A 12,147-nucleotide genomic window follows, 5' to 3' on the forward strand; every position below is an offset into this window, starting at 1 on the left:
TCTGAAGCCACCGAAGTTATCTGCGGCGTCCCTCAAGGCTCCTCGCTCAGTCCAACCCTCTTCAACATCTACATGAGCCCCCTCGCAGACATCACACGCCAGCACAACCTCAACATCATCTCCTACGCCGACGACACCCAGCTGATCCTTTCCCTTACCAACGACCCCGCCACCGCCAGAGCCAACCTTCACGAGGGGATGAAAGAGGTAGCCGAATGGATGAAGAACAGCCGCCTGAAACTGAACTCAGATAAGACGGAAGTCCTCATCCTGGGATCCTCACCCGCCGCTTGGGACGACTCCTGGTGGCCCCCCACCCTAGGCAGCGCACCCAAACCAACAGACCACGCACGCAACCTGGGCTTCATCCTGGACTTCTCCCTCTCCATGACCAGACAAGTCAACGCCGCCTCCTCGTCGTGCTTCAACATCCTGCGCATGCTACGTAAGATCTTCAGGTGGATCCCCACCGAGACCAGGAAGACGGTCACCCAGGCCCTCGTCACCAGCCGTCGGGGCTACGGCAACACCCTCTACGCCGGAACCACCGCCAAACTCCAGAAGAGACTCCAGCGAATCCAGAACGCCTCCGCACGACTCATCCTGGACAACCCCCGTCGCAACCACATCTCCGGACACCTGAGAGACCTGCACTGGCTCCCGGTCAACAGAGAATCACCTTCCGTCTCCTCACCCACGCACACAAAGCCCTACACAACCAAGGCCCAGGATACCTCAACAACCGCCTCAACTTCTACGCTCCCAAACGCCAGCTTCGTTCGACCAGCCACGCCCTCACCGCCGTCCCCCGCATCCGTAGAGCCACCACAGGGGGACGGTCCTTCTCCTACCTCGCCGCCAAGACATGGAACTCCCTCCCCACCCACCTCCGCCTGACCCAGGACCACCTCGCCTTCAGGAAGCAACTCAAGACCTGGTTGTTCGAGCAGTAGCAGATCCCACCCCCAGCGCCTTGAGACCCTCTGGGTAAGTAGTGCGCTATATAAATTCGATGATTGATTGATTGATTGACTTACCTCAACACCATCCAGTGTGCCGTGCACCACCACATACCTCCTTTCTATATCTGCTGTATAGCCAGGTACTTGGAACAGGACACGTGGAGCCATTCAAATCACCACCGCCTTGCATTGATTCAATAAACGGCTGAGAACAACTGTCCCCTCCTTTTCCTCTGTAACTTTTGAGTGTCGGGGTTTGACAGATGTGTCTCCTGCAGCATCTCCAGGTGTGCCCCCTGCAGCATCACCACGTGTGCCCCTTGTCTGCGGAGGTAGGTCTTCACAAAAGAGTTGAGCCACTGCACATTCCACGTCACAAATTTGAAATGACTCAACCCACATTACTGGGGGAGAAGGGGCACCTCTGCCCCACTTGCCCGTTGCTCTGCCACCATTGCTGCCGCCAGATAGCATAACATTAACAACTGATTCCGCAATTTCAACCTTTTTAGGTCAAAAGAATCCAAGGTATTTTTGTTGCCAATAAATCCCATTCTTATGTCAGAGGCATTGGGTAATTTTCTCCCTACGTCCAAGGTGAGTATAATTTTTTTCTAAATTTGACTGAAGTAAATTTGAAAATGTTAGCCGTGAACACTATGTTGTGTCGCTGCCGGACACCGGGCTGTCTTTTAGCACCTCTTTACCAGGAATGACATTTTAAAGCCATGCTACTTTTTTCCATTCTCTCTCCTGCAGACGTACAATCAAAGCCAGAGCATCAAAAGAAGCATTCACAAAGCCATCTTAGGAAATTCCATGCTACATTTCAATCCGCACAGCCCGCGCATGGTTCCAGAAGGCCTACACCCAGCGGTGCACAAAATGTACATCACCCAAGCATCGTATGAAACAAAAGACAACGCCAGGCAATCAACGGTGCACCGTAAATCCGCTCTCTTCAATGGGACAAGTAAGATGCCTTTTGTCTGTGGTCTTAAGTGGAGGCCACCCAGTTAAAACAGGTTAATATGGATAACTGTGTTACACTGAAATAGAATTGATTCATCTGGACCTAGCGAGGTCAGCATCATTAAACACAGTTAGGCTGGTTTTTGCAATAACAGTTTTTACTTCAAGGCACCCTGTCCTTCTGTATGCAAGCGTCACTTAAAAACTTTATTCAGATGTCTTCACTTTATATAGATTGGAATTAAAGTTTAGAATATTCCTGGCAGAAAAGCCAATTCTCTTATGTTCATATATTCTCATACACCGGATCATGTATAAAAAATTTCAGTAATTCATTGTGAGTCTGCTGGACATTTCTGCAAAAAGCAAGATGAGTTATTCCGATACAGGGCAGCAGGAGCAAATAAAAACAAACTCTGGCAAAGTCTTTTTTTTTGTCAAGGCTTGTTTTGTCATGGTTTTTGAAAAACGTTATTGTTTGGAAAGCAGCTAGGCCCTGAAAAAAACATTGGCTAAAGGCAAAAAAAAAATCTCAAAGTGCAATTTCCCATAATACTGGAGAGAACAACTTTTTGTTGATGTGCTTCTTGTGAATAGGCATGTGCTGTTATGCGCAGTGAAGTTAGCCAGTTGGTGAAGTGGGTTGATCCATAGCCACATTCTCTAGAGGAAGGAGTAGAGGGTAAGCAGTGGGGGCGAAGGAGCAGCAGAGGTTTTTGAGACTGGGTACAGGGGGACAGCCAAAAAAACTATGATTTAAGAATTGGGTGGAAAAAGTAAAGGATAAGCTTGGGTGGGGGATGAAGGAGCATCACTGAGTGCACGGGAGGCGTTGTTTGTTGGGGGAATTTAGCAGCCCTCGAAAGAGAGCTAGAAAACACGTGTATCATGGATGTGCTGGAAGAAAGGAAAAAACTGGTCCCTGAATATGACCAGTGGAAGAATATAAGTAATCCCATCAAAAGGATAGTAAAAAGGCTATGCTCCACTGAAGGGACAAATACAAGAAGAGGAAGGCAAGCCTTTCAATAGGAAGAAACTAATGATTGTGCCAATAAAGCCGAGCAATGGGTTTGCTCCAAGTCTACTGTACGTTTTTGGTACTGTTCGCAAGAGGCTTTCGTCTCGAGACAGCAAAAAATCAATACATGTTTTTTCTTTACAATATAATTAGTATAATAGATAATCTTGAAATTAAGATTGCATTGGCAAATTAGCAGCAAAAATACTTCACAATGTTTACCACCCTAGTCTGTATTAATACAACTGCAAAATAGCATTGACCCATTCCAAAAGGCATCTTCATCTCTATGGATGGCTGTATTCCGTTTCAGGGCTGTTATTTAAATATGTAAGTGATACAAATCAGATGTTTTACCAGAAATGTCTAATTAATGTTTGTTTTCTGAAGCACTGTTAATGACTTTTTATTGGCTTTTGCAATGGATTATCTTCATTGCACAGAAAGTGTATATATAACATTTGATTCACAGCAGTACATATTCCTTCATCTCCGTAGCAAGTTCTTATGGGTACATCTTCCTGTAGAATCCTCACCTTGTGAATATCCTCCAGGCACCAGACTGGATACAGAACAGCTTTCCAGTTTCTGGTGCCAGAGGGCCTCAGCCCCACCTCCACCCTCCTCGGATGTTTCATTATTGGAGTTTATAAGGCACCAACCAGTACACCAGCACCGGTTCCTGTTTTTCCTGCACCTCAGTGTTACTAGTCCAGATCTCTTCTTGGTCTTTACCAGAAAGCATCCTCCGCTTTTCAACCACAACTTGGTGAAATGTCTCCCCTGAGATTTCATGGCTGCCTAAGTAGCATCTTCGCCCTCCCCGGATGTTACAACATTGGAGTTGATAAGGCACCAGCCATCGCAGCGGCATTGGTTCCTGTTTTTCATGCACCTTCGTGACACTAGTCTGAATCTCTTCTCTGTACTTTACTAGCAAAATTCCTCCGCTTTTCAACCACAACTTGTTTAAATGTCTCCTCGTAAGATATCAGGGTTTAAGCCTTGTTGCATTTGCTATAAGATGTCCTTGTTAAAGTCACACAACGCCCACATGTGGTGTCTGAAATCCGAACATGACCTCAGAGCCATCGAATCATGTTAATTAAGCATCCTATTACCATCAAGAAACATTCCTCTTCTCCTTCAACTAAGGCCACTCACGGAACAATCTGAAGGATCTACTCCCAAAAACCATCATAGTAACGAAAAATGCTCTTCTTCCATTTGGAAATGGTCCTCGCTTTTGAGACCATTCAGAGTCTTGATAGGGTCCCGATGCCAAGGTCTTCATCATGGTCTAAGCCAACGCTGCATTAAAAAAGATGAATGTGGAATTTTTGATTCCATAAACTGACCGTGCGCATATTGAAGCCTTCCGGCTCACGTTGCCTTATCTTTTTAGGATGGTCTCTGGCTCACTCGGGTGGACCCAGTTATTTTTACCCCACCTCCCCAAACAGCCTTGATTTTAATTTACTCCTGACATCCCTTTACTACTACTCACTCCTAAAGCCTAAAATTACCCCTATCTTCCTTGACCACTACCTACTCCTAAACCATAACATTTCCCTTACCCCTTGACCTCGCACCTGGACTTTTTGTTTTTTTAAATAACATAATTGTTATTAAAAAAAAATACCTGCTTGGTAAAGGCGTGGCTAGGTAATGTAAAACTACTTATCTACGTGGTAAATACGGCGTTGTAATGGGCGTCTCCCTTCGAGATTTGTGGCCAACTGTCCCCCCTAGTCTGATATCTACGGCATTCTGACGGTCATTCCTTCCCCTTTACTTAAATGCCCTTTATCCTCAACGTCGCCTCACTTAGCAACTGTACCAACGCCTCGCGCCAGAGCCTTGTGTTTCTTACCAAATTACCTGGCTGTCATTTTTTGTCTGAATCGATTTGACAGACAGCGAGGTTTTGAAAGGAATGATTGCTCCCTTTCCAGTAATTGACAATCTGATTTCACGGCGGGAGGCTCGGGAGTGCTTTGCAGCCAATTAACCCCTCTGTGGTCTGCTCGAGATGCGAGGTGCAGGGCGTCACGCGCGCATCCCGAGTGTCAGTGTCGCCGAAGGGCGGGCAGGATGCTCATGTCGGAGTGTTAGAAAAAAAGGTTGAATAAAGGCAGATCAGTTATATATATTTTTCCGAGAGCAAGGTAATCAGTTTAACGAAGCACTAGTAAGGTGCCAGCTAAGCGCAAGACCGAAATCCACCCATGGGACCTTCCACATCTAAACCATGGGTTACTGTGAGAAACTCGAAACGTAATTAGCACCTCGTTTAAAGGTTTAAACGAAATAAAATGCTTTCCCCTCCAGCTTTAAAAGCTTTTCTACAATCGGAACCACTCATTTTGTAACCTACTCGACTTCAGACAAATGTGCTCATCTTTCTACCCATCTTGCTTACTCCATTCCTGCTCCTTCATTTCTATTTCGCGTCCCATCTGTCTCTCATTTTCTATATTTTAAACGGTTACAGAATCTGATTTCCAGTTTCTTAAACGTGATCTTTACTGATAATTCGTTCAGGGATGCTATACTTCCATCTCCCTCTATTAAATGTATTTTCATCCTTCTGTTCAAGCTCCTGTGGTCCTATTCTCTATCTTCCTATTCTATCTCAAATTCTGAAACAGGTTGTCCATCAGCAACTCTTCATATGTCTGTCTGGATCTGAATTTCCCACTTTTCCCAGTTCATGTAGGCTTCCTTCACAGCATTTTGTTTCAGATATATATATATAGAGGATAGAGTGTCCCCAGCTGTACTTTATAAAGATATTGCAAGTCACAGGAAAGAAGTCGAAGCCCGGGTTTCGTTTCTAAGGTCATTGAAATCCAAGATGATTTTCAATATCCTTTTAATTTATGGCAAAGGGTACTTTATTCCTTATAATATAGATGCTCACTCCATCAATCTCTCCACAAAAAAGAAAGCTTACGTTCTTGGGGTATTGCTTTTTCATAAGAAAGAGATAGTATTTCTGCAGAATTAAACAATAACAGTAGAATCAGTACTGCAAAATAAACACACCAAAAAGCAGTTAGTCGGTGTAGATTAAAACTATCTCCTACAGCTCTTTTTTTGCTTCTTTGGCACTGCTGATCTCCGTACTGTTATGGACACAGTACTCCGTTGCTAAATTCTCCTCTGCTCTTGATTGATTTACTTTCGGTCTCATAGCTGGATATTGGTCTTACTTGCCCTCCACTTTGGTGTTTTCCAAGCTCTTCAGCACCCTCCTCTTTTCCACCTTTTGTTAAATCCCTTTTCCTTTTAATATTTCTTTACATTGTCTGTCCTTCTGACACATTTTCATTTCTTTTTGTTCCTTGTCACTGAGATTCCAGAATAAAATGACCAACATTATTTTTGACCCCTGTTTCTGCAAAATCTCTCAATCCTTCTGCTGCAGTCCTACACAAGTGGTATTCTGTTCTTCCCATCCTCACGCATTCTCTCTTCCCTACTTCTGCTACTTTGTCTGCTATCTTGATGTCTATAGCTCTAGCATTTCTTTCACCTGTCCGTTCCAGCTGTTCAGTGTAATGTCTATACTCTCCTAATGTAAAATATCCCCATGACCGGCTGAGTTGTGACGGAGTGGCTAAAGACTTTTATATTTGCTATGTCTAAACTCGTAATAGCCTGATCACAGGGGCATTGCAAAGGCATACTAAAGCTCCTTAAATGTACCAGGTTTCATTTGTTTCATTGGTAACCTGGGACAAGCTCAGGTTTTACTTTGAGAGCAATGCTGGCGATGCGAGCATGAACAGCTGAAATAAGCAATACTATTACAAGTCTTTATTTGAAGAAGAATAAAGGGAACATTAATATTTTTTTTAACCATTTCAGTATCAAAAGTAGCACCCATAAACATGGGCTCCTATTGAATGCCATGCACATCAGTTGACCAAGTAGCCTTTGAACTTAATCTCTTTTATAGAGATACATTGTAACCAGCAAGATCGGTATTTATGTATGTACATACAAAGTCTGAGTATTGCTGCAGAAGAACAAGTTACTTACCTTCGGTAACACTTTCTCTGGTAGAGACTCTACCTAGCCGCAGATTCCTTGCCTTAGAATTATCCTTAGGTGTCAGACTGGATCCTGAGATGTTTCTTGAGCAGTAGCCCTGTGCGCCTGTATGTGGTGTTGTTTGGCTCCTTGTGGCATCGTCGGTATCGTCCTCGCCGGAAGTGGTGTTTGCGGTGCCTATATAGGTGCCACCACAGTGCGCTGATGTCAGTTACTTTTCACGACTTTCCATGCCAGAAGGGCATAGCAACAAAGGACACTGACTTGGTGTGGAATACTAGGTTCCTGAAAAGGGAAAGCCCTGTCCCTTGAAATCCGTTTGCAGAGCAGGAAGGATGGGGGGTTGATAATGAATCTGCAGTTAGATAGTCTCTACCAGATAAGGCATTCATGAAGGTAAGAAGCTTGCTCTTCTGATAGAGGCTTCTTGCCATGGATTCCTTACCTTAGAATATATACCCAACGCAATACCTCTCCAGAGGTGGTCTGTGGACCAGTTATACACGAGGAAGCCCTGCAGAACCAAAAGGGCAAGATGCCCATCCCTACAGACCTGACTTATCCAGGCAGTGGTGTTTATGAACGTTATCTGGCAGATGCCCAAGGACTGGAACTTTATGTGCTAACGCAGTGGTTGCAGCTTTAGCTCTGGTGGAGTGAGCATGCAAACCCTCAGTAGGTTGCTCCTTAGCCAATGCGTAGCAGATTTTGTTACAGAGCAAGATCCATTGTGTAATGGTCCTCTTCTGTATGGCCCGTCCTTTCTTTGCTCCAACATGCAGTACGAAGAGTTCGTCATCTACCCGGAACTCTAATGTGCGGTCAAAGTAGAACAGCAACACTCTATTTGGGTCCAGACGATGAAGTTGCTCCTCTTTCTTGGAAGGATAAGGTGGGGTTCAATCTATGTGCAATAGGGAACTGGAAGAGGGAAGTTTGGTCAAGCATTCACAGAAAATCTGAGATAGCAGAAAGGTATCCCTTAATAGTGCCCAGACCAGAGCCCTGCTGGGCAAGGTAAAGAAAAGCAGGAGAACCCGTGAAAGGGCAGCAGAAAGAAAGAGGGTCAACTTGTTTCTCTGCGCACCATGCCACAAACTTGCCCCAACAGCAGGCGTATACCGATTTGGTGGAGGGGAAGTCTGGCTGCCAGAATAACATTGCAAACTTTGGGCGGATGTTCAAAAGCTGTCGACTGTCACTGTTCAATCTCCACACAAGAAGGTAGAGGGTTGCCAGGTTTTGGTGGAGAACCAGCCCTTGCTGCTAAACAGAAGAGCCTACTGAAGGAGCAGCCTGATTGGAGGAGCGATGGCCATGCTCAACAGCTCAGCATACCAGACTCTTCATGCCCATTCCGGGGCCACAAGCATGACTTGGGCACAACCCTACTTGATCTTATTAAGGACTCTGGGCAGGAGTGGTATGGGCAGGAGGTCTGAGCTCCGGTCGAGACGAAAAGCGTCTCTGTGTGAGAGTCACCTTGGTAACTCCAGCGCTGCAACATTGCATGTTCTCGTCAGTGGCGAACAGATTCAACCATGACGCTCTCCACTTCTGAAATAGACCTGGCACCACCTTCGGTTGGAGATGCCACTTGCGATCTGCTAGGCTCCTTCAGCTGAGTTTGTCAGCTCTGGCGTTCAGAGAGCCTTTTGAACAAAGGAGGGAATACAGAAGGACAATGTTTAACGGGGTCCAGTGTACAAGTCCAGCAACTAGTAACACAAGATAGGGTACAGAGTTCCCCGGGAAGAGTGGAAAGAATAGAGTGCGTGTACTAGAAGAAGGGGGAATCCTGCCAGATGTTGAACCACCAGGGATATGCCCTTCTGTTCTAGCCTTGTCCAGAGTTGCAGGGCCTCTTGACAGAGGCTCCACCCCACCCTGTTTGTTGCAGTACCACATGGTGGTGGTGTTGTCCATGAACACTTGGACTAGCCTCCCCTTGATGGATGGTAGAAAGGCCTTTCAGTCCCAGATGGGTCGCCTGAAGCTCCAACAGGTTGATGTGGAGGATTCCGCTGGAGACCAGAGGCCTCTAATCTCCACATTTCACAGATGGCCGCTCCATCCCAGGAGTGATGCATTTGTCACTACTGTTAGATATTGTTGGGGATGGGAGAGGGGTCTGCTGCTCACTCATTTGTGGTTCATTAGCCACCACGTTTGCCTTTCCCTCCGAGATCTGAACCATGTAGGAAAGATTACCTTGATTCTGCGCCCACTGGAACTTTACGGCCCACTGCAGAGCCCGTATATGCAAATGGGCATGCGTCATCAACAGGATGCAGTAGGTCATGAGGCTCAGCAGCCTCAGTCAGGCTCATGGACATCCAGGATAGAGGCTGAAACATCGGTATCATAACCTGAATATCCTATACGCGCCATTTGGGAGGATAGGCCCTTAACTGCACCGTATTCAGAACAGCTCCAATGAAATGGAGCCTCTGAGATGGAGTCAGATGTGACTTCGGCAAATTGTTAGTAAACCCCAGCGAATCCAAGAGGTCCGCCGTAGACTGGAGGTGGGAGACAATAACCTGGGCAAGCCAGCCTTCAACAGCACGTCGTCTCGATAGGGGAAGACTCAGCACCCTGATTTCCGCAGATGAGCTGCAACCACTGCCATCACCTTGATGAACACTTGCGGGGCGCTGGTAAGGCCAAAGGAGAGCATGGTGAAGAAAGTGCTTGTGGCCTACAGTGAACCACAGGTAACATCTGTGGGTAGGCAGGACGTGGATGTGAACATATGGGTCCTACAAGTCCAACCGTACCATCCAGTCTCATGGGTCCAGGGCAGACAGGACCTGAGCAAGAATGAGCATCTTGAGGAAGCAATTGACGGAGCGCAGGTCGAGTATAGGATGAAGGCCTCCGTCCTGTTTGTGTACCAGAAAGTAGCTGAAAATGCAACCACGACCTACTTCTGGCATTGGCACCCTCTCTATTGCTTTGACCAAAAGAGCTGTCACTTCTGTGTGGAGAAGCAATAGGTTGCCCTTAGTCAGCCTGTTGTAAGTAGGTGGCATGGAGGAATGAGTATTCTCAAAGGGGAAGGAGTAGCCCCTTCGGACGATCTGCAAAACCTACCGGTCCAATGTTTTAGACCATCAGTGGGGCAGATAATAGCAGATACTTCCTCCCCCTCTTATTGCGCCCAAACTGGGTGCCCATGATGGTAAGTGGGCAGCCTATAAGGTTTTGGAGGCAGCGCTCGCTGGGGGAGTGGTAGACTGGACTGACCTCTTGCTGCCTGGTCACCGGGGTCTGTGGGCACCGCATCCTCTGCCCCACAGAGGCTGGAAAGCTTTTGTGTTGTGGTGGCTGGGCGGGTAAAGTTTCCTCTGGAAGCCCCTCCTGTGGCCACGAAAGGAGTGGTAGGCAGATTGCGGGTGAAAAGGGTTCCATAATAAGGCCGAAGGACCTGGCCCTGTTGTCCTTAAAGCACTCCACTGCTGAATCCGCTTGACCCCGAAGAGATGGCAGCCATTAAAGGGCATGTCAATGAACAATGTTTGGACATCACCAGAAAAGCCAGTAGTCCTCAACCAGTTGTGGTGCCGTAGGGCCACTGTTGACAAAACTTCTCTTCCCAGTGAGTCGGTGGTGTCCTGTCCACCAATGGTTAAATTAGCAGCATTCCTCCTGTTGGCAGCAGCCTGGGAGTGCATGGTCTGTGCCTCCTCCAGGACCATTGGCAGCACCTGCTCAACCGTATCCCCCAGAGAGTGGGAAAAGTGTCCCAAAAGGCACACACTGTTCACAGACCACAGTGCCTGGCTGGTGGAAGTAGACAGCTTCTTGCCTAAGTTGTCCAGCATCTTGGATTTCAGATCCAGTGGTGCGGTCAGGAATGCACCAGGAAAAACGAGGGAGCTGGAGGCTTGGACCACCAAGTATTTACAGCCACGAGGGCAGATTGAGATCCAGGACCTCAGACAACCTCCTCACCACCATTGTGAATTAAGCTCTCTCCTCCATAGCCACATTAGGGGGAGAAATCATGACAGTATGTGGAGAAGTATCCAGGCTGCTAGCCTCTGCCAAATCCTCACACCAGTCCATGTTGGCATCATATGGCTGGTATGCTTGAAAGTCCAGTGACCCCTCCTATTTCTGCTTGAATCCTAGCCATAACAATTGGGCTCAGGCACCGGCCTGGAAGGCTTGGCTCCCATCAGCACCAGAGTCGACGCCCCTCCTTCTTTGTGTCCGAGTCGGAGAAATAAATGCGGAATGCACCACCGATGTGTACCAGGAGCATCGGCTTCGGGACTTGCCCTGGCGGAGGTCAACATGGCATGACCGGCACCGATCCAGATCCATCTGTGGATCCCTGGGGCTGAACTGGAACTGGGAAATGGCAGCTCCAAAGTCTCGCAATTGGTCAAGGGTCGTACTAGCTCCTGGAAATTCGTGTAGGTGTGGTGTTGACCCAAGCGCTGGCTCAACTATGGAGACAGGCCTCAAGTGACACCCATTTGTCTTGACGGACGAGGTGAAGTCAAAGCACACTTCGACGACTTCTTGTGGTGGGACTTACCCGAATGGGCCGAAGACTTTGAGTGTGACGAGATTCTTGGACTCAGCAACCCTCGCGGGACCTTTCTCTCAACCATAATCTGGATCCTCTCAGCAATGCACATGGAGCCACCAGGAGCTTGGGGACCGCTCCTTCAAGGCCTTCGGGTGCATGGTGCGTAATCAGAGCTGGCCTTAGGGCAGTGCTCAAGGCACCAAAGTCACACATGGTGCTTCTCCGTCACTGACATGGAGTTGTAGTGGGCACGGCAGGGCTTGAAGCTGGCCATTTTAAATGGCATTCCTGTCACACCAGGAGGAAAAAAACGTAAAATCCTTAGACAAAACGTCAACAAAAGTACAAAATTGAGTAAGGAGTAGCTCTTCCTGGATTGTGCTGACTGACGCAGAAAGAAAAGAGCCGACGTCAGCGAGACTGGGTGGCGTCTATAAAGGCACTGCACATGTCACTACCGGTGCAGATGACGCCATGCAGGGCTGAACAAAGCCACCTACTGGCACGCAGGGTATTTCTCAAGAAATCATTGTCAGTCGATGCAAAATTGTGGACATTTGATGGTTTCCTTAGGTTGTGTTTTTGTTTTA

The 12,147-nt window shown here is 47.3% G+C and overlaps 1 protein-coding gene across 2 annotated transcripts in view; it reads left to right on the forward strand.

The window, feature by feature from the left end:
• FANCM (FA complementation group M) overlaps window positions 1–12,147 on the forward strand; it is an 861,212-nt gene that overhangs the window by 520,671 nt on the left and 328,394 nt on the right. For both annotated transcript variants that reach the window (XM_086937264.1, XM_086937265.1), the window contains one exon: window positions 1,722–1,935. In XM_086937264.1, coding sequence (XP_086793390.1) covers window positions 1,722–1,935 — 214 coding nt within the window. The remainder of the gene's footprint in view (window positions 1–1,721; window positions 1,936–12,147) is intronic.

The sequence above is a fragment of the Lissotriton vulgaris genome, chromosome 9, assembly GCF_964263255.1.
Source record: "Lissotriton vulgaris chromosome 9, aLisVul1.2, whole genome shotgun sequence".
Lineage (NCBI taxonomy): Eukaryota > Metazoa > Chordata > Amphibia > Caudata > Salamandridae > Lissotriton > Lissotriton vulgaris.